At 37.0% G+C, this 22,684-nt stretch overlaps 4 protein-coding genes across 6 annotated transcripts; all 4 read left to right on the top strand.

Moving 5' to 3' along the window:
* Positions 1–816: 816 nt before the first annotated feature.
* Positions 817–5,704, top strand: sec13 (SEC13 homolog, nuclear pore and COPII coat complex component). The gene is made up of 9 exons (XM_014996321.2): positions 817–960; positions 1,137–1,181; positions 2,179–2,294; positions 2,538–2,689; positions 3,280–3,413; positions 3,529–3,662; positions 4,100–4,220; positions 4,596–4,742; positions 4,844–5,704. Exons 1-9 carry the CDS (start codon positions 958–960, stop codon positions 4,952–4,954), a joined length of 963 nt encoding a protein of 320 aa, XP_014851807.2. The 5' UTR covers positions 817–957; the 3' UTR covers positions 4,955–5,704.
* Positions 5,705–6,822: 1,118 nt separating this feature from the next.
* Positions 6,823–12,918, top strand: LOC106923336 (deoxyribonuclease-1-like). 2 transcript variants are annotated; one of them, XM_088005753.1, is made up of 10 exons: positions 6,823–6,975; positions 7,982–8,068; positions 8,163–8,257; positions 8,368–8,445; positions 9,514–9,626; positions 10,089–10,201; positions 10,658–10,812; positions 11,474–11,570; positions 11,700–11,814; positions 12,664–12,918. In XM_088005753.1, the coding sequence occupies exons 2-10, from the start codon at positions 7,988–7,990 to the stop codon at positions 12,765–12,767; spliced, it is 951 nt and encodes a 316-aa protein (XP_087861879.1). In that variant the 5' UTR covers positions 6,823–6,975; positions 7,982–7,987; the 3' UTR covers positions 12,768–12,918. The 2 variants fall into 2 exon arrangements, with proteins under 2 accessions (XP_087861879.1, XP_014851803.2); XM_014996317.2 differs by having other exon boundaries at positions 11,700–11,826.
* A 646-nt stretch (positions 12,919–13,564) lies between these two features.
* On the top strand, positions 13,565–15,759 carry LOC106923338 (enkurin-like). Its single transcript, XM_014996320.2, has 5 exons — positions 13,565–13,638; positions 14,528–14,673; positions 14,752–14,945; positions 15,239–15,376; positions 15,524–15,759. Exons 1-5 carry the CDS (start codon positions 13,565–13,567, stop codon positions 15,713–15,715), a joined length of 744 nt encoding a protein of 247 aa, XP_014851806.1. The 3' UTR covers positions 15,716–15,759.
* Positions 15,760–18,109: 2,350 nt separating this feature from the next.
* Positions 18,110–22,281, top strand: LOC106923337 (elastase-1-like). 2 transcript variants are annotated; one of them, XM_014996318.2, is made up of 8 exons: positions 18,111–18,211; positions 18,310–18,407; positions 20,234–20,334; positions 20,546–20,671; positions 21,146–21,282; positions 21,367–21,509; positions 21,964–22,113; positions 22,201–22,281. In XM_014996318.2, exons 1-8 carry the CDS (start codon positions 18,172–18,174, stop codon positions 22,210–22,212), a joined length of 807 nt encoding a protein of 268 aa, XP_014851804.1. In that variant the 5' UTR covers positions 18,111–18,171; the 3' UTR covers positions 22,213–22,281. The 2 variants fall into 2 exon arrangements, with proteins under 2 accessions (XP_087861878.1, XP_014851804.1); XM_088005752.1 differs by lacking the exon at positions 22,201–22,281 and having other exon boundaries at positions 18,110–18,211; positions 21,964–22,125.
* Positions 22,282–22,684: the final 403 nt, after the last annotated feature.

Genomic DNA, 22,684 nt, shown 5'->3' with positions numbered 1-22,684 from the left:
AATTTCCATTTGCAGGTGACCTTTTCCTAAAAGGCAGCTTCTTATTGGCTCTTTGCACGTACAGCGCTGACCTCATGAGCGAAATTCGGCTCTCTTTCTTCCACTTTGAGTTACCATGACATAAAGAGGAGTACATCTTAAAACCTTTCTCCAGCTTACTTGTTGAGGCTTCGGATCGAGGTACGTCACTAATCATTACCTTGGGCAAACCCTGCAAGCACCTAGTGTAAAATGCCAGTTTCAATAAACAGGTGACTCTTCAGAAATCATGAATTAAACACAGTTCATCATTAAAACTCAGAGCTTGTAAGTAAGCATAAATAATCAGAGACTCTGGATAATCTACTGAAGACACTTTTGTTTCAACCTGCTTCTGGGACTTGAGAGAAGACAATTGGTGTCAAACTTTTGTGCAGCAAAAATTTGTTTGTGAATCATCCATCCATCCATCCATCCATCCATCCATCCATCCATCCATCCATCCATCCATCCATCCATCCATCCATCCATCCATCCATCCATCCATCCATCCATCCATCCATTCATCCATCCATTCATTTTCTTACACCCTTATCCCTCTGGGGATGGGAGGGGTGTTGGTGAATATCTCCAGTGTTTGTGAATCATTTTAAAGATATTAATAAATGTTTCCAAAGGTCAACCAGCCCCTCCTCATTTACAAATTATAATTAAGCAAACTGAGCAAAACCTCTATTTAGCCCCAAACACACACACACGCTGTTCTGACACACTTTTAAGAAAATCGCCTGAAGCTCTGTGACGTCTTGTTAGGTGGAACCGTTCTCCGTTATTCTTTGTTCCTCCCGGTAGGAAGGAGGGTGGGACTCGGTGGAAGCGGTTTCTGTACTTGTTGCCACGTCGGACTGTTTGGTGAACCTGGAGAATTAATTTCACATATACTTGAGTAAATATTTTTAGGAGGACTAAATAACAGTCATGGTGAGTTTCAGTACTTATAAACTTAGCTGCTGGTCAAGCTGCTTCAGGACAACAATGATACTTATCATTAATAAGTACTGACGTTCTCGTTTTTGCAATTCGTTAGCACATTGGCTAATGACAGGAGGCTAATTTCTCTGATTTGTACTTAATTATGATCTTTTTGTGATTTAAAGGTTTCTGTTATTAACACAGTGGACACCTCGCATGAGGACATGATTGTGAGTATTTATTTATTTATTTTCCATTCTTGTAATATGTCATTGTTGCTCGAAGCTAACATAAGGCGCTAGTGCTAAGGATTATCTTTATTGAAACGTTGTTATATGTTTTTGGGCAACATACATTTCTTTTATCTGTTTTTATCACCTATAAAATACTTGGGAGATGCACTTTGTAATCAGGAAAGTATGTAACAGTAATCATGAACGTTTGTTTACTGTAAACATGTATTAGAAGCACATTACTGTATGGTTCCTCTTATTGTGTTTTACAGCCATGTTTATTTGGGAAACATGGAACTGCAGTTAATTTCTATACAAAAAATACAGACTTTTTATTACTTTTTATTTTAAATAGACACGTAGCAAAAACACAGTGATTGTTATAATTGTAATATTCACAGCATTGTTTGTAGATGTAGTTTAATTTGAATACATTCACTTAAGAAAATGTGCATCAGCTACATTTAGAAGTCAGCTTGACTGTCAAAATAACGTTCATCAAGAGTAATGGGTAGCTCTAGCAATACTTCTGTACTAGTATGCAAAGGCCCATGTCTTATTTAATTTAATTCAATTTAAATTTAAAAAAGTAGTGCAATGGTACAAAAGGAAAATTAAATAATTACTTCATAACTAAATACCAAATAAATGATTATAGTAACATAATGTTTTGCTTCCTTGTTCTTTTCTTTGTTTTTTTTTTTCTAATTATCTTTTACTAGCGCTTTGAATAACCCCGTTGCTGAAATGTGCTATGCAAATAAAATTGTCTTGCAAAGTGGTGTACAAGTGAGTCTGTTTTAAAACAGACTAATTAATGTTTTGGTTTGTATAATTAGCCTCTAAAGATACAAAATTGTCTTTGAAAATCCCAGAATCTGAAATTTGGTTCTGGTAAAAACTGCTACTTCAGATTCATGTTTTGAGTTTTCAACTTGTGTCACTGGTAACCAATCATGAAATAGTGGAGCATTCCTGGTTGTGTTTGTTTCAGCACGATGCCCAGATGGATTACTATGGGACTCAGCTTGCCACCTGCTCCTCTGACCGCACCGTCAAGATATTTGATGTCAGGAATGGAGGACAGATTCTGGTGGCAGATCTCAGGGGGTAAGAAACAGAACCAGGAGGACTAAATCAACAACAACAAGAAAAACTATTACATACTGTCAAGATCCAAAAGTAAATAATTAGCAATATTTTCCACTGTTCCTCTGGTCACAATTTATTATTTTCTTTGATGCCATGTTGTTTTTTGTCTCTTTGGAGGTTATATTCATTTATTGTATTCATTGTACATAAGTGGAATTGAAGCCATTTCTTATGTTGAATTCCAATAATTGTTCTTTTTAGACACGAAGGCCCCGTGTGGCAAGTAGCGTGGGCTCACCCGATGTTTGGCAACATTCTGGCTTCTTGTTCTTACGACCGAAAAGTCATCATCTGGAAGGAGGAGAATGGAGCCTGGGACAAGATGTACGAGTACACCGGACATGAATCGTCAGGTTGGTAGATGGCCTTGAATCTATTTTCCTCTTCCTCCTGCTTAGCTGCTGACTCTGTGGAGAAGAAAACCAAGCCTTTTCAGGCTGTTAATACTTCAACTGCTGACCATTTCTTTCCCTTAATGAATAGCAAACTCATCAGCAAGGTAGTTCATAAATTGAAGTTCAGCCATATATCAAGTGTATGTTCAAAATAATCAGTAGCACTATGTAAAACTGTAAAAGTTTTAGTGTGTGCCAAATCCATCTTCCTTTTTATTATAAAATAATAAACATTTTCCATTTTGTATTATAAATAAACTGTTTTTTTTTTTTTTGTATGATGCTGTTAAATGAATTTCAGCATCTTTCCACTTTTTTTAAGCATTCATCGCTTATTTTATTGGTCACATGGCTTAGAAACTAAAACATCTCATTTATGGGGATCGGACAGTTTGTACTTAGGAGTATGTCCTGTCCCTTTAGAGCAACCTGCGTTCATATTTCATGACAGACATCAATCATCTAATGATGAATTGATTCTGAGATCATTTTCAACATTCTGTGAAGACGTTGATCTTGTTCTTTTCTCCATCCCTCTGTGTCCACAGTGAACTCGGTTTGCTGGGGTCCGTATGAATTTGGTTTAATTCTGGCCTGTGGAAGCTCAGACGGGGCGATTTCTCTACTCACATTTACTGGAGATCAGCAGTGGGACGTCAAGAAGATTAGCAATGCACACACTGTGAGTCAAGTAGTAGAAGTAGATTGTGATTCCTGTCGTTGTTTTGTTTATTTTTCTTTGCTGTTCATTTTGAGGAGTGGGTTTAGTGTAAATCTAAGCTGTATTTTTGCTGCAGATTGGCTGTAATGCTGTGAGTTGGGCTCCTGCTGTAGTCCCAGGCAGTCTGATCGATCAACCATCTGGACAGAAACCAAACTATGTCAAACGTTTCGTCTCGGGAGGCTGTGACAACCTGGTTAAACTCTGGAAGTGAGTCTCTGTTGTCCAACTTATCTGTAGTGATGATGCTTTTTGTATAATTCTTAGTTAGGAAGATAGTTTTGCTCAAAATAGTGATTATAAGCTTTTTTAAGATCCATGCTAAGCGTTTGAATAATTTTGATTATGCATGTATATGATTTTTTTTCTACATGCTAGTCTGTCTTTCTGCAAAACAAATGGTGCAGGAACGTCATATTTGGTTAATTTAAATGTCTAAGCATTTTTTTTTGTTTCATTATTAAACTTCTTTTAATATTTTCCAAATATATGACCTGCTAGTAGACTTTCAACATCTTTATAAGGTGGATAACTAATAACTGGAAATTCTTATGTGAACAGCAATTATTTTTTTAGTCGAGCATTTATTTGTGCAACCACTTAAAAACCCAGTATGTTATGCTTTAAGTGTTGCTTCCTCTCTGCAGAGAGGAGGACGGTCAGTGGAAGGAGGACCAGAAGCTGGAGGCGCACAGTGATTGGGTGAGAGACGTTGGCTGGGCTCCTTCCATCGGTCTTCCCACCAGCACCATTGCTAGCTGCTCCCAGGTAAAGTTTTAAGGTGTAAATCCCTGTGGGTTTACTAGACTCATTTTCTAAGACATAGTTATTGTTTCTTTTATCCCTTATAAAACACTAAAGAGAATGTAGTACTTTGCTTTGCACTCAATTGTTTACTTGTACCACTAGGTGGAGCCATAACTATAATGTTTTATAGTTGGTTGGTGGTAAAAAAAAAAAAAAAAGTTCTTTTATTAAGGTTTTTCTTTTCATGGCCGAACTAAATTAAGTATATCTGCTAATAGAGTGTGATCTAATGAATGAGTTTCATTGCTGTAGATACATTTTGAGTAAGTTAAAAAGAATTATTGAAGGGGTTTAATCCTGTAAATGTAAACATCTGTTTCTTTATGTCACTTCCAGGACGGCCGTGTGTTTATCTGGACGTGTGACGACCCTGCTGGCAACACCTGGACGGTCAAACTGCTCCACAAGTTCAACGATGTGGTTTGGCACGTCAGCTGGTCCATCACCGGAAATATACTGGCAGTTTCTGGTGGAGACAACAAGGTAAAATACATCATCACGTTCTTAAGAGTCTTGATAAGTAGAAATATGCTTGAGATCTAAAAGCTGAAGATAAAGATTTGTGTGCCTTCTTGTGCCTGTAGGTGACGCTGTGGAAGGAGTCCGTGGACGGTCAGTGGGCGTGTATTAGCGATGTCAGCAAAGGCCAGGGCGCCGTTTCCACCATTACAGACACTCAGCAGAATGAGCAGTGACAACCTTACAGCAAAGAGTGCAGCTTTAAGAAAATGATTAACAAACATGCTGGACATTTGGACTGAAACAAACTGTCAGTCCCAGAGTGACTGAGCGCAATCGGATCTGTTTTTGACTCCTGGATGTCTCCTAAGACATGAAAAATGTTTCAACACGAGAAAGATTGAAGAATAAATGGTTGTTTTTGTTTTTTGTTAAAAAATTCAACCATGGTTTAGAATTTGTTTTTGTAACATTCACTCCAACCTCAGTATTTTAGTTTCACCAACTCACACCACTTCCTCCTGAAAGCTGGTCCAAATGAAACTTTAGTTGTAAAAATATTCTGCTCTTCCTCTCCATGTGACTGTTTTTAAACATTCCACCTTTATCGCCAATAAATCATCAACCCACAGGTGACATCACCTTTCTGCAAAGCCTCTATTAACAGTCACTGTTGACTTATTCATCCAAATAAGCTCTGAGTTGAAAAGAAATATTCATGCATGTACAATTCATTTTGCATTAGTTTCCTGATAATTCAGCTTCTTATCTCAGGCTGTGAACAGATCCCTGTGTTCTCAGACTGCCAAATTTAGGCTTAAGCTGCTTTAATCGGTTTCAGATACAAGTTAACAACTGAATGTTGCTCTTTGTCACCATTGAATGCAACATAATTCTAAACAGTTTGGATGTTTTACTTTTATGATTTCAGATAATGAGATTGTTTTTCACATTTGATGTAATTAAATAACTGTTAACATTAAAAATCTTTTGTCTTTGCGTTCATTATGTTTATTATTAATCTAAAAATAAAATGTGAAAAACAAGATGCTTCTGTTGGATCAAATGCAAATCATTTTTCTGAATTTCCTCAGTCATCTTTTAACTTAAGCAACTAAATTCTTAGTTAAATTGAGTTTCAGCAGCGAATGAAAACTGAAATGCTTTCTGAATTTGTGCACCAGGCTAGAAGTGGTTGAAGATCTGCTTCTTTGCTGCAGTATTTCTTCCTGTTATTCGTCTTGGTCCCAGACAGGAAGTCTAACGGACTGATAAAGGGCCATCTTTGAAAATCAGCTAAATGGATGTGGTCAACTTTTTGGCTGTACAGTTTCATTTTGAAAATACTTATCCTTTTAAAAGTTTAAATGTTTATTGGTGTAGAAGTGCTTGCAAGAAGATACTTGTAGGATATTTATTCTTTTACTTTCTTATTTTTAAGGGATTTTATTTATCTGAAAAGGAAGCTTCTGCAATACCATTCCATGTTAAGAGTTTCTGAAAAGTCAAAATGTCTGAAAATGTTAAAGAAGAAGAAAGCAACAAAGTGGGTAATGAATTACCATTAATGAATTTCTAACATTAATGAATTTCTAACACCTGTGCTCTAACTCAGTTGGAGCACAGGTGTACTGTGCTCTAACTGATCCATCTCAGGTTACATAAATTACACAAAGGGGGAAAAGAGGAAGTGTTTGTTGTCTCTTATGTCCTGATGGATCCGCAGCTGCTTCACTTCCTCTTTTTTATCTGCTCTCTCATTCCTCTTTTAAAGCACTACTAAATGAAAGAAACCATATTTTCACAGGAAACTGTAACTTCAAATAAAGAACCTCTAATGAGGAACTTTTCCTCAGAGCCTCATGGGAAAATCCCAGTAGCAAAGGGAAGATTGGAAAATATTGTCATTGAAAAGAACTTTGCTCCTCCTGGAACCTTACAAACTCCACATGTGGGGATTTTGTGTAATTTAATCAAGCAGAATAATTTCTTCAGTCATCCTGTGTTGAACTTTGATCCCTCTGGTCTGTGATGCAGAAAAGTGCCATGGCTCTAAATGCCCGCACAGAAGCAGGAAACTTGTTCTTCATTTGATAATATATGCTGCTGGGCGTGCAAAAGTTCACATGCTTTGAGGTTGTGAGCAACAGAGACACTTCCTGTAGGTTTGAGAGCTGCTCTGTTACTGCAGAGTGAAGCGTCTGAAGACACATAACACTGTGACACACTTCCAAAGTCGTCTGATTTATCTCCAACGGTAAGAACTTTCTTCTACTAAGATCACAATCTTTTCCTTCCTTTATTAGTCAGCAAAGGTCATTTGGTGATGTTAGTTTCTGTTTAGAATCTATAAAATAAAACATCTTTTTGTTTCATTTTGACAGTGTTGTGATTCCATTCATTACTTCTTCAATCAATTATCGAAGAAGTAATGATTTTACTCCCACACAATGAACAAAGAAACATCCAAATGCTGCATGAACAAACATTCATGCAAAACATGTCCGGCGGTTTAACTTAATTTCTTATCTTCGTAAGAGTTATCAGTCAGCTACAGTTGGTAGCATTTCCAGTACATGACCCATTTCTTTGACTTGTTAAAATATGCTTTGCCAAAATGTAGAAGACCTACTCTAAAACTGTCTTTTAAAAGTTTCTTTTAGTGTAAGTGTTTTCCACTTTGCTTTCTGAAGCACTTTCAAAGTTCCCCTTTGGACTTTGACTACTTTTATTTTTTGCCAAGTACAGATGTTTAAAATATATATATATATTTTTTTTTTGTTTGCTAAGCCAGTCACCTCTGACCCACGATTCACTCATACATAAAAAGGCTTCAAGGATTGCAAGAGTAGAAGCACTGAGGAGTTTAAGAATGATGGTCAATTTTCACTAGGTTCTTTTCTTCCTGTTTACAGATTTTCAGATACTAACCTGGGATTTCTGAACATCATAGAAAACTACAAACGAATCATCTCCATGATGAACTGATGCTGAATTTCATGCAAAAAGTGCCCCTACCTAGTATTTAGTGCAAAAAAAAACACTATAAGGATTTTTTTGTTGTTTTCTGTTCACATTACCCTGTTAGTTGGGGTATTTTGACCGTGTGAAACAAACAGTCAGTATATACAACACAGCTGAGCCTAACCACATAGCTTCTCTGTGGTTATGTTCTTATTTCACCAAATTCCTCTTGCATCTGTGTCTTTTCATTTTTTTTTCCATTTCTTTATTCATTTAAGTATTTTTTTTTCTCTAAACAGGTCAAAATGAAAGTTGCAGCTTTTAATGTGAGGAACTTGGGACATCAGAAAGTCACAGACAAAATGGTCTCCCAGTACCTTACTAAGGTAATGGAACTATGTTCATTTTTACAGCATTTAATAATGAGATACATTTTGCAATGTAGATATATATTGTTTACCTGGTTTGTGCTTCTCCCAGATAATCTCTCAGTACAGCGTAATTGTGATACTCGAGGTGGTAGATAAAAGCGGCAAAGCCATGGAGATGTTGCTTAAAAAACTCAATTGTACTGCGTAAGTATAAAGTAGGAAATATCTTAGTGTACACAACGGATAATGGATAATGTTCATAAAGGCATTCTGTGTCATCATAATGTCTTCTTGTGTTGTATTTGTTCCATCAGTGATCATCCATATGAAATGGTCTGCAGCTCCAGTCTGGGCAGAAACACCTACAAGGAGCAGTTTGTTTGTTTCTACAGGTATATTGTTACCACTAATAATATAGAATTAAAAGTCAAACGTTCAAGTCTCTGTTAAACTAATGTGTCATGCTTTGTTATATTGAGCAATGACTGACATAAGCAACTTGATGTGGTGAGGATTTAGAAACTCACGATCTAACTTACATCAAAAGCAAACCACACTGTTCTTTTTCAGAGGAGGTATTTTTGCCTTTGTACAAATAGGACAAAAAGTAACATCTGAAACTAAATCTCCTCTTATTTATGGCTTAAAAATTTTATTTTTTTTTTCCAAAGAAATTTGGATAATAAAAAACCAACAATAGGTCAGATAACCATCAAACCTTTAAGCAAATGGGCTACGGCAAAAGACCACACCATTTATCACTCTGACAAGCTACAGGAAGCTGAGACAATAATTCTCACAGATTCACCAAAACTGGATAATAGCAGGTTTAAAAAAGCATCCCCTTGTTTAGCTGCACATTAAGATTGAAGGGTCACAATTAGGAGTGAAAGCAACATGAAAACATTGATCTATTCCACCTTGTATCAATGTTTAATCTGCTGCTGCTGGTGCAGTAGTGTGGGGTATTGCTTTCTGGCAAATTCTGGGCCCCATATTATAAACTGAGTGTTATCCTCCAACCTTCCTGACTATGTCCATCCCTTGATGACCACAGTTTTCAATCTTCTGGTGGGTAATTCTAGAAGGATAATGAATGATACCACTTAGGTTAGCTGATTTTTTGAAAATACCACCAACATTAAACTCCAATGGCTTTCACAATCAGCAGGCCTCAATCCAATAAAACACCTCAAGGATGTTATGGACTCTGGGATACTCATTTTGGATGTGCATCTGACAAATCTTGACCAAAATGATTGAGAGATGTTTCTGACACCCTGTTAAATCTATGCTATACACTGTTAATACAATTTCATGAAGTTTCTGATGCACTCTGAGCAGTAAAAATCTACAAACCCCTCCAAAAAGTTGCCTTCTCATGTATTCAAAAAGGTTTAAAATCGTGTTCACAAAACAGTAACAATTTTTTTTATTTGTTATTATTGTTTGTGTTTCAGAGCAGATGAGGTCAAGCTTACAGCTCAGTATCAGTATGAAGATAATCAGGCTGGAGATGAAGATGCCTTCGCAAGAGAGCCCTTCATCCTGCGCTTCTGCTGTCCCTCCACAGGTGTGTGCTGTTCCACATTAATGAAACGCCAGATCACAGGGTTTCTACACAGTTTGGAAACATATAAGATTTTACTAACTATTTTCCAAATGTGTATAAGTATGTATGAAGAGAATGAAAACTACTGTTTTGCACATACTTTGATTCCTAATATTACTGCATTCAATTATCATCCCATCCATCTGTCCATCCAACCTGCAATGTGTTGCAGTTTTTGCAGAGTAAATACTTTATGTATAACTGTTATAGATATATCTGCTGTGAATGTGTGGTCAAATGTTGTGTTTTATTTGGGGATTAAAAGGATCATGTGACCCAGGAGAAGTTTTGACATGAAATATGTAAAAATACTGACCTGAGGCCTCTAATTTATTTTAAACCAAAAGATTTATTTGAGCTCACATCTGTTTAGGTGCACTGTGGATTTGGGTCTATGTTATTTGCTTTTATGTCCACTTTCAGTTGTAAAAGACCTGGTCCTGATTCCGGTCCACACCAAGCCAGAAGACTCAGAAAAGGAACTTGATGAGCTTTACGATGTGGTCAAAGCTGTCAGACAGAAGTGGAAAACCGATGTAAGTTGTTAAATCTTATATAAAGATATGCGACTCGAAAATTGGAAGGTAATATTAGAGCTTTTATTAATAGCTTTGCTAAAATTCAGCCAGAAGTTAATCATTTCAGCCATCTCTTCACTGTAACTCAGAGGAGAAACTCTTCGAACTCCAGGTGTCACTGTCTTGTTAAAAATGCGAGTGAGATGCTAGATAATGTGTTTGGTGAATCACTCATTGAGTAACACCATGATTTCTTCCATTTATTGTGGATCTTTTCTGTTATTACAAGTCAGTCTTTTTTAATGTCTTTTCACACTAAAGTAATTGAGAAGGCTGCCAATGAAGGAAATCTTGGGGGAGCAGGATAAAAAACAATATTCCAATTTTTCTTACAGACAATAACAATCATCACTACTCTAAATACTTGTGTGCAGTAACATGTGGTTTTGACTTTTATTTTTTTGTCCTTGGCAGAACATCATGATATTGGGGGACTTCAACGCAGATGGTCGATATCTTTCCAAGAAGAAGAAGAAATCAATCCGCATCTCTTCTGATCCCTTCCATTGGTTGATAGATGACGATGTTGACACCACGACTAGTAATTATAATGACAACACCTACGACAGGTGAGATACATGTTAGGTGTCAAGGACAACCGTCTTTGTTTCTACAACATTAATAAAACAGCAGATTGTCACTTTTAGCTTGAGCTTTAATGAGTCAGGACAAAATAAAAATGACTTTGTCTTGGAATTAGATAAAGAGTTTACATCACAACATCCGTTTGTCATCAATACACACTGTGCACATTTTTAGCACACTTTGAATAAAAAATAAATTCCTGACATTTTATTCCTTGAAATAATCATCTTGCTTGAGAAGGATGTTTCAATGTCCTTATTTCCAAATTTATCTATGCTTGTTGAGGTTTGCAGGTAGGTTACAGTAATTACCTGCCATGAATTACCTTGATTTTTTTTTTTTTTTATCTAGTCATTTTTGTTATAGATCCCCTCATCATTATTTAGTATCGGACCCTAGGATTGCACCCTGCCTAAATGCATTAAACTAAGATCATAAAAATAGTCTACTTTCTTCTTCACCTGACTGAATCTGAATGGTTGAATTTCATTCCCTCTAACAAATCATGAACTGCAAAACATGTCTACTGTTGATAAAAGTACTATCTAGTAATATTATATGTAAATGTAAATGTGTGAATGACTTTGCAGGTATGTTGAAAATTGCACCAATAAAATGCATTGTGATACTATCTTCTTCAAATAGGATTGTGGTGTATGGGGAAGAAATGCTGGATGCCATTGTTCCTGACTCTGCAAAGTCTTTCAACTTTCAAGTGGAGTTTGGGCTGACAGATGAAGAAGTATGCTTTATTATTATCATTGTTATTGTTTAGCAATACTGCATCTCAGAGAAATGGTTGACACTTTCAGACAGTTTAGAGCACAGAATAGGTGCTAAGATTTATAATTTCATGTTTTTACTCTCCAAGGCTGGAAACATCAGTGATCATTATCCTGTGGAGGTGGAGCTGGAGACTGTCAAAAAAGCAGTAAAACCAAAGAAGGCTTCACCGCAAACAAGAAAAACTTCCCCTAAAGGAAAAGGTCCAAAGAAAGGTACCATTTATTTTGTTGACAACAGAGGCTTATATAATTTACTCTAATAGAATTTGATCACCCCTGATCTAAACTTTTCCATTGCATCCCTGGCCATATGGTTAGGGTTCCCCTGCTGAAAGGTGAACCTCCTGCCCAGTTTCTAGTCTTTTAGAAAAAGTTTTTAGTTTTGTGTGTGTCTCCAGGATTATCCTCCATTTAGCTCAATATCTTACTGTCATTCTGACTTGCTCCCCTTCCTCTGATGAATAAAAACATCCTAACAGAATGTTTGTCTGCCACCACTACTTTCCACCTTTCCTTTCAGGGTGATAGTTTCCCACCCCACATAATGTTCAGCAGGTCTGGTAAATAAATAAAAAAGTTCAGTTTAACTTTCTGTACCAGAGGAATTTTTCGCATGCTTTCAACAATTGAACAACATTGCCATTTATCCACAAAGGCCAGGTTTATGGGTTACATTAACAAATGTCTTGTCCATGTCCCCCACCTGAACAATGGACTTCTGCAGCTCCTCAAGAGTAAGCAGGAACCCTCAAGTTAATCTAATTGATGCTTAAAATATACACACCGGCTCTACACTGAAATCAATTGGTTGTACTGGATTTTGTTTGGGGGCATACTCATAGCACACAAAACTCACATTTATATTTGTAAAAACTATATTGTTCTTCCTTTTACTTTACAAGCATGCACTGAAAAGCGCATTGAAGATATTACAGTTTATGGTTTGTTGAGGATTAGAACTTTTGCAGGCATCATGAGTGCATATCACTTTCTATCATTTTTATATTTGATTAATTGTAAAATTCAGTCTTTGTTCATTTCAACCAACAGGATCACAGAGTACAACCAAGCCATCAGAATCCAAGACTTCAGCGGCAAAAAAGAGAAAAGGACAATCAGTTGCATCCAAGATGCCAACAAAAAGGAGCCGTTGAGCCACTTTAACCAATCATTAAAGGCCTTTTTCTTGTCTAAATTTTTATAGAAACTCAATGTCCAATAAAGAAAACAAATATAAGTCGACAACTTAATTCTCTGACTGTGATGAAACTTGATATAAAATAAAAAAAATATTCATAAATCGAACTCATGAGTAAAATTTATTTATATTTTTGTTATATTTATTTATTTTAAGAATAAAATAAATAAAAAAATAAATAAACCAAACACACATATTTCATAAAATTATTTTTATTTAGCTATTTTTATGTGTGTGTGTGTGTGTGTGTTTTAATATGTACAAAATCCCCAAACTGAGACTGGAGAACAGAAGCTACTTTGTTTTGACATTTTAGAGAATATATCCAGAAGTCATATACTCACACCACTTCACAGCACTTTTCAGTATATTGCGATATCAATGGATACTAACGTCAGACAATTTCAAGCCAAAAATATGACCCTTCCCGCATTCACAGCTGCCTAATTTCTAATCCGTCCAGCAGATCCATTGAAATGATTACAAATCTTCGTAATTTTAAAGACAAATAAAATTGTCTACTTTTGCAAACAGTGTTTACGCTGAAATAAATCCTATTTAGCTTTATACAGAATTTGAGGTGTTAATAGAATTTTACATATTAACATAAAATAAATCACATTTTGTTTTGGACAGAATTTGAGATGTTTGAATAATAATAATACTAAGATTTTAAAGACTTGTTAGCAAGTTACCTAGCAACAAGCCAGGTAGGTGCTTCAACCTTTTTTGAAGTGTGTTCACAATTTTGCGATGTCTGAAGCGATTAACGCAAAAGGGAGCGTTCAAGACTGGATCCCAAAGGACCCCGGAAAAAAACCACCAAGGTGAGTTGAACAAGTCACCTAAAAAAATAAAACGAAGAAGAATTTAGCCCATGCTTTACAATGGAGTACCGAACCGATCCAAAACCGATACGAGACGCAAGTTGTTCCGTACTAAATATCCGATAGACATCTGTCATACATAAACACTGAATGCATCAGTAACGAACATAATAAAACACTGGAAATATTGAGTCCAGCCAAATTGTCGGGTGTTATCGGGCAGCACGGTGGGCTGCCCGATAACAGACAACCCCGATCAGGAGAAACGTTGCAGACACTAAGAACTTACAGCAACCAGGCTTTGGTGGAACCTTTCGTATTTCATTTAGAAATGCAGACATTTTTGAGGAAAACGGTTTTTATTGATTATTCTCTTTCTATTAGCTTGACCGTTGGATGATCTGACTTTCTTTCAAATCATAATACAGGCAGCAAATGTTACATTTATTTAGCAATTTGTTAAGGCTATATGTGTGACCAGAGGTGGTTAGTAAGTAGTTAGAGTAACTTTTTGAAAGACAAACAAACAAACAAACAAACAAACAAACAAAAAACTTTTAGGAGTAGTTTTACTAAGCCATAATTTTTACTTTTAATTGAGTAACATGAGGATGAAGTATTGCTACTTTTACTTAATTAGAATTTCAGAATGCTTTATTCACTGTGAGTGACTTCACTTTAAGCAGCGACCATCCCATGAGAATTGGCGACCTGAACCTTGGTGGTCCTTGGTGGTAACCGTACAGTTGACCTCAAAATTTGGAATACAGAAGTGGGAATTTTTTTTTTTTAGTCATTTAAAATCCGAATTCTGTTTTATTTCTTTTTGTTGTTGTTTCTCTCCTCAAGTGTTATTGAAGATATTCTATGTTGTGATATCTCACTAAAGGTATGTACCCAAGCACATGGCAACTATTCGGCTTGAGCAGAAGTCAAACAAACAGGCTTGGAAGACGATGGGACCAGCAAAACTTGAATTGCCTTCTCCGTCGAACTACCTCAAGAAAAACGCAAAGCGCCCCAAAGCTCCTGAGAGTTAGTTCCTCAAACAACTGCATTAGGATTTGCTTTTGTGCTGTCAATATAACCCACCTGTTATATGCTTTTCTTTAGGGACAGGGACTGGAGGGCAGAAAACCAGTACTACCACTGTAAGGCTACCTCTTCATGTACCGCCCAATCCAATCAAGAGGGCTGTCATACAGACAGCTGATGTGAAGCCTAAGCCCTCTCGTGTCGACTTTGCACAGGCACACAAACAGCTTCTCCAAAGTGCTGGACTTATCCCCAAATACATCGTGAAAAAGGTATTATCCTTCATCCTGTCACTTCACTCTGTGGAAAGTGTGGCTAATGCTGACAGGTCCTGGGCCATGAGTGCTATTTCTCTCCTCCCTAACCTTTCAGTGACTGATCAACAGCACCTGGTTGTTATCTACTTTATGAATTGAAAATTAAATAATATCCAGAACCTCCCTAAGTCCAACGATGCTAAACCAAGCTTATATTCCTGTTAACTGCTGCATTTTCCACATAGCAGCCCTGTTGAACATTTGAGCAAATTATGGGTGGATGTGAAGTTTCTTTTTCGTTCCTGCAGGATTATGGTGAGATACCTAAGTACTTGCAGCAGCGCCGTGAAGCTGAACAGCAGGTTAGGGATGACCAGGAGAAACTTGAAAAGCTGAAGCAGGCCACACGACAAGTGTCAGAGGAAGAGCGAAATGCTGCCTTGGAGGTATGCTTCATTTGTTTTGTTTAGCAACAGACGTCTGACGTCTAAAACGTCTGGTGAAGTAAATAAAATAAAACAGAGAAAGTCAAAGGACTGTAAAGATAGAATAATGTCTTATGTCAAGTTCCCATGTTTGCATCTTCTTGTTAGGGCTTGAAGAAGAAATGGCATGAAGTGCATCGTGAATATCAGGGCCTTCCTTTCATCCTATACACCCCATCGCAGAAAGGCCGCAAGGTCCACATGGAGGAGCAACTGACTGAACTGGAGAAGCACATAAGACTGCTTGAAAAGTTCAAAACCATCTACATTTCTGATGCAGATGCTGGTGGAAGTCCTTAACCCCTGAGACTCCAGATGTTATTTTTAAAAAATAAAATGTTCTACATGTATTACAGCTTTTATCTGTGATCTGTAAAGGTTTTAAATTAATCTTATTTTGTAGTTTTATTGCAGTGAAAACATGCATATATTGATATTTATGTTTACAGTCAGGAAAAAAAATTGCAAAATAAAATTATAATATATTTTCATAATAGTATTTTAGTCAATTTTAATTTATTTCAGGGGCCATTGTGAACTTTTTTGGTTTTTAACAGAGGAGGTATTTTGTCCATGTTTTCTATATTTTCTCTTCACAGAACCTCAGTTCAAAATTCAAACCATCCATCTTAGGTTGTCTTTATGCAAATCAACTTTCCCCTGCAGATCTATCTATCAGTCAGCAGAGCTGCTTCTCCGCTGATTCACAATTTTCAGACAACATGTAGACTCAGGATCTTCTAATTGGGGGTTACAGAAAAATGTTTCAGAAAGTTTATACAAAGACTCAGAGATGATAAAATGAAGCTCATAAAATCACGATGAGTCCTAAAAAAATATATATATTTTTGAGTTTATAATTCAGTTTCAGCATCAACAGGATGGAAAGCAACTCGTCATCTTCTTCTGAAAGGCAAAGAGAAGTTAAAAAATTAATTCTCTCATTTAAGAACTAAAATAAAAGAAAGAAAATTTAAAATTTTTCTCCAGTGTTCAGCCAAGGGTGTGCTAATTTCTCTAAAGCTTGTTAGTTCAGTTAGCTCTCCAGATAGTTTTCAAGTAAACTGGGAGAAGGCTTAAGTGTGCAGCGATGCTTCACAGTCAAACATCTGCTCTCACTCAGATTACTGTATACCTCTTCTATTGTGTACATTTACATAAAACTCAGGAAATCCTTGTTTAATCTGACCCTTGTTTTGCAAAATTAATTACTGAAAAAAAATCAGTCTAAAATTATGTTTATTCATTTTTGCATCAGGCTACTTTTGTTGTCTTAATGTACCAATAATGACATGAAAAAGACATGCAATACTAAGATCTACTTTTAAATTATAATTCAACCTTAAAAAATTAGCAGAGGCTTTCATTTTGACTCAGGGAGAGCACCATGTATCGTTCTCTGGCTCCATCACCGGATAGCCGGAAGCAGGGAAGAAGTTATTTGATCAGACAGAATAAATAAATAAATGAGGGTCAGATATGTTCAACATAATCAGGTCAAACATGGAACTACTGGATTTTCCACAAAGCTGTGAAGCTTTTGATCATAGTAGAAAAATAAAACAACACCCATCCACATTAAGATTGGAGCTTCATGGTTCTCCTAGTTTCACCTGAATCTGTTGGTGTTTTCAGATCATTAGTTTGTTCATTATTATACCTCTCAGCTTCAAGAACACCAGCTGTCCTGCCAGAGCCAGAACCAGCACAGCAGCCACCGTATCTGGGATCGACCAATAAGACGGCTCCTCTGATATGCTTTGCTGACCTGTTGTTTACTTTGCTTACTCATTTTTGAGTATACATCAAAAGGTCATGCGTTTCCACCACATCACAACTATTTCTCAGTGATATCAATGGGACAGGCTAAAATCAGACAACTGGCTCAAGCTGGAAAAAATATAACCATACATCAGGTTTTGTGAGAACATCCGTGTGCACATGAATTTGAACAAATTTAACCTTGCTTTTATAAAAATACTCTTTATATATGCATATTTACAAGACTTTTTTTATATGATTACATTTAAAATGTCATCTTAACTGAGACCAAAGTAGAATCAATGTCAAATTCCTTGGTTGTGTGCATGAACTTGGCAAATAAAGCTGATCCTTAATGAGATACTTGTTTACTCGCTGTTTCCAGGAACAGAACTAAGTGAGAGGATGTTGCATCTTGTTTCTATGTTCCCTGGCTCTTGAAAAGCTCCTTAAAAACCTGAAATGTCCAGAAGCTGTTGATAGCGGGTTTTGATCAAGTTTCTCTCATGAGCAGTTACTTTTCCAGATGCTGTTCAGATTAATGCAATAATATTCTGGAGGAGGTGTTTCTTTGGAGGCTGCCTGACTCAAGGGACAGATCCCAAACTATTTTGTGTTTGTGATGGTAGTGTGGGGCTATTCCCCACCACTGCAATAACAAGTATGGACAAAATAGTCAAAAAGGTTTTACTTAATCTTTAGTCTTACTCTTTAACATATGCTGTGCAGGTAAAATACATTTTTACACAAAATTGCAGAGGGAATCTTTCGGTATTTCCTAGTAAGTAAAACTGTTACACCCAGCACTACAACTATTCTTTGAATAAATGTAGTCTGTCCTTCCTGCTCTGATGATAACGGTGGGATCTGCACAGGTGGATGTAGGGTGGCATTGGACACGTAATCCACAACACTATCAGTATTAGCTGACCTGAGGGTATAAAAGAGCATTGGACAGAGGTTGCCAGGACAGAAAGTTTAAGGAGACTGCAGATATGCTCAGGTTTCTTTTGTTGACCTCTCTTGCAGCCCTGGGTAAGTAGCACCTATTCTATTTTGAAGATTCTCCACAGAAGCCCCATATGGACTTTAAAGTAATATTGCTATTTCCTTTGGATATCTGCTTTGCTCAGTTCTGGCTGAACCCCAGCCCAGGTACCTGAAGGATGGTATTGGTGAGGAAAGAGTTGTGGGAGGAGAGGTGGCCAATCCTAACTCCTGGCCGTGGCAGGTATACTTCAAACCCTTTCAGAACTTATAATTAATGTGTTGCAAACTTAACAAAACAATCACTACCATAAAGACAAGAAGAAAAGGTAAAAGGTAAAGGTAATTTTATTTATATAGCACATTTTCAGCAACAAGGCAATACAAAGTGTTTCACAGGAATTAAAAGGAAATACAAACAAAATAACAAACCAAAGGAAAGAGCAAAATAAAAAAGGAAAAATAACCTAATGTTGATCTAAAGTATGTAAACTAAGTGCTCCTGTTCAGGGTTGCTAAGTATCCTCTGGTCTAATTCCATTTCTAGATTGGAAGAACAGGAGTCTAGAAAAAGTAATCTCGATCCAAAAGTCTCATCTGGGCTTCTGGTTTCTGCATCTAAATAGTGAGAACTCTACAGTTTCTGAAAAGATAAGCTAAAGAGTGAGTGATCTAATTCCTTTTCTGGGTTAAAAGTGAGCACTGTACAGTTTCTAAATAACTGATAATCTAAAGATGAATAGCTAAATTCTAAGTTTGTTCTAAGTCCTTTTCTGGGTTAAAAGTGAGTACTCCACAGTTTCTAACAAAATAAAATTAAAAGAGGAAAAGACACATTAGGGCAAATGGCAACATTCAGACAAAATAAATGGCAAAACAAAGATATGAGTGAAGGCGGTGATATCAAAGGGCCATGAAATCACGTTGCTCAACCTCCCAGCAGAAGTCCAATAAATTGTTATCGAGGAATGTCCTTGGGAGCGCTCAGCTCCACAGCTGCCTGGATAACAGGGGGTGGGGGTGAGGTGGGAAGGAGTGTTATGTTTACATATCTTCAAGGAGATTGTAAATATGCAGCCCTTCCAAGGCAACACGGGAAAAGCCAATTCAGATACAGAATGTCTTAGGTCGGTTAGATTATAAATTTCAATCTTCCCTAAAGTCTCTCCAATACATCTCAGTTCCCAAATATCCAAATTAGTTTGGTCATTCCACTGAACCGAAACTAGCAACTTCTCCAAGATCGATTCCATCCCATTAGTGAGTTTTAGAGTCCTCAGCTGGGCTGCAAGTCTCAGCAAGACTCGCATCCAACTTGCGTCTCTGTCCACACCAACAGTCTGAGTGTTCACTAGTTCAGCCAAGTCCATCACAAATTTGTAGATAAGCCAGGAATCCGCAAGCTCCAAACAGTAGAAATCTTGTCATCATGAATAAATCCAGGGTGAATCCAATCGAGTGTGTCCCCGCAGGACAAGAGGGATCTCCTGTGCCCAGATTTCTTATCAAGAAAATTTGATCAATTACATTGAGAAACCAGTTGACCAGATCCATAATTTGTAGATCTGGAGGATGTGCAAAGAAATGCTCCAAAAAGACAGGACAAAAACAGAGCAAGCAGGGCAGGCATGAGCAGGGAGGGAGCAGAGGGAAAAAAAGCGTCTGCCTTCACCGAGAGTAAGAGAGAGAGAAAAAAAAGGCCTGAAAGTAGTTGTAAAGTTATTTTAAACTACAAGAAAACATGCAGATTTCATGGAACTTGCTTGCTGATATTAAAAATGTGAAATCTTCAGGGTCAGATTTTAAACTGATCACATCTGTGCATCACATCAAGTACACCAACTGATAAATGTAATGTAAATATATATTTCCCTTAAATCGTTCCCCAAATCAAGTCCAAGAATCATTCCTGTCACTTTTTCTCAATCAAAACTGGAAATTTTGCTTTGCATCTCCTCATCCGCATCAAGAGTTACATCTTATTTTTTAGAAAGTCTTTTTAGGACATTGGAGAAAAGGTTTGGGGTTTGTTTACTTGTGTTTGCAAAACTGTATCTTGCTGTTTTTCAGATTTCCCTTCAGTACCAGTCTGGAGGCTCCTTCTACCACACCTGTGGAGGAACTCTCATTAGGAGAGGATGGGTCATGACTGCTGCTCACTGTGTGGACAGGTGGGAGGCTTATGCATCATGGAAGAGCTGAAGAGAACAAAAACAAGAGAAGCAGCAATTTTCATAGACCTGAATATACTTTTGATATTGTCCCACTTACCAGAGATTCATCTTCAAATAACTATTGATCATGTTATTGTTTTAATTTTTTGAATTAGCTTGGATAAGTATAACTGAAAGAAACATCTTGTCTCCTCTGCATGGGCAAAAGATCCATGACTTGGCGTGTCGTTCTTGGAGATCATGACATTTACAACAACGAGGGAAAGGAGCAGTACTTGGGCGTGAGCCAGGTCTACATCCACCCTAACTGGAACACCAACAATGTGGCTGGAGGGTTAGTAAGGATGTAGTTTCACCAGTTCTTAATATGTACAGGGCAAAAAAGACAGACGTATGCAACATGTTATTAAGTAATCTTGCACTTAAGTTTTAAAAACATGAAGCATGTGTGCAATTTGATCCTTACTTGTTATTTATAATACTTTCCATGTAAAAAATATATTTTATTCTGTTTTCTTCTTTAGTTGTTACAATAACTTCTAGGGAAGTGCATCAATTAAGTAATTACCAGCATAACCATTGAGAAAAAAAAAAGTTTTTGTTGCTTAACTTCTGCTAAAAGATATGTGATATCTATTTCTTGAACGAAATGGTTTTAATGGATTTTAGAACAAAAGAACATTTTGGATAGGAGGTTTTAATGTTTTAAAAGAACAAAGAAATATGTTTCTTCATAGAGCTAAATTTTATTTACAACTCACCTTTCAAGGATCTTAAAAAAATGGCATTTGCTTCCTGCTTCTTGTAGTTACGACATTGCTCTGCTGCGTCTGTCCACTGACGCCGTCCTCAGCAACTCCGTCCAGCTGGGCGTTCTTCCTCCCTCCGGTCAGGTTCTGCCCCACAACAACCCCTGCTACATCACCGGATGGGGACGCACTCAGAGTCAGTCTAGCATCATTTCACACTAACATGATTAACATGGTGGACGTTCAGACAGGCTCTGATATGTTTGGCTGATTTTCCCAGCTGGCGGTAGCCTGTCTGCTCAGCTGAAGCAAGCCTACCTGCCTGTTGTTGATTACAACACCTGCTCCAGCTCCGGCTGGTGGGGCAGCACTGTGAAAAGCTCCATGGTCTGTGCTGGAGGTTACAGCGAGTCTGGTTGTCAGGTGAGCCACCTGTTGAACTCCCTGCTTTCAACAAAAAGTGGACAATCATGAGGTTCATAATGATGTGCAGAGCTACAATTAACTGACTTTTTTGTCAGTTTACACCCACAAACTTTAGTTTATTGTTATTGGGATGCTATGTCACAGGTCAACACAAAATAGTGCATGATTGTGAGGTGGAAAATAAATAATGGATGGTTTTGCACACTTTCTCCATTTCTGAATTTCTTAAGCAGAGCTCTGTGAACATGGTTTTTAACGACCATTCCATGTTTTAAACAACTTCTCCTTATTACTTATTCCTTTAATTCTGTTGTTATAATAAAACTAAACATGAAAGTTCAAGGGGCATGAATACTTTCCAAGGCTGCAGGAATAATAAAAATATCAAGATAAAGTCAATGACATCCAGTTTTTATGACTGATTTTTTTTAATATCATTTTACTTATGCAGGGTGACTCTGGTGGCCCCCTGAATTGCAGTGTCAACGGCCAGTGGGTGGTCCATGGAGTGACCAGCTTTGTGTCTTCCCTTGGCTGCAACACCTACCAGAAACCCACCGTCTTTACCCGTGTCTCTGCTTACATCAGCTGGATGAACGGCGTTAGTATTTGATCATTCAAGAATTACATAGATTATAATGGTTTGTGTTTGGACATTGCAACTGATCATTTGTATTTGCTTTTGCAGATCATGGGTTAAGAAGAGAAGCAATATCTGTGGAAAAAAAGAGAACATTCTGGATTCTTTTCACACTCTATCAAAATAAAAGTCATGAAAATGGCGTCTAAACTGCTTTGTCATGTTTGGTTGAAGTTTTATGATGAAAAATAAATTAATGATCTGATTCGAGACTGAAAGAAAAAGAAAATCAGATATATATCTAATGAATTAAAGATTTAAACATTTAAGGGGAATCATCTTATTTTAAGGGTAATCTGTGAAAGGATTTAGCAGTGAACCAAAATCTCAGCAAAACTTTGATGTTAAGTAATTTCAGACCACTGTGTATATAATAGTATAAATGGCAAGCACAAAAAAGCTAAAAAAGAGAGACAGTGACAAATTAGCAAATTAATATGCTGATCAAATGCATCTCATCTTACAGAGTATTGGATACAGTTACACGATATGCAGCAAATGCTGACTGTAAGGTTATCTAGTCTCCCAGAGG

The sequence above is a fragment of the Poecilia mexicana genome, unplaced genomic scaffold (genome assembly GCF_051168715.1).
Source record: "Poecilia mexicana isolate PSO_F unplaced genomic scaffold, ASM5116871v1 scaffold_5, whole genome shotgun sequence".
NCBI classification, from domain to species: domain Eukaryota; kingdom Metazoa; phylum Chordata; class Actinopteri; order Cyprinodontiformes; family Poeciliidae; genus Poecilia; species Poecilia mexicana.
The sequence above is the reverse complement of the archived record's forward strand: the minus strand, read 5'-3'. Positions and strand labels throughout refer to the sequence as shown.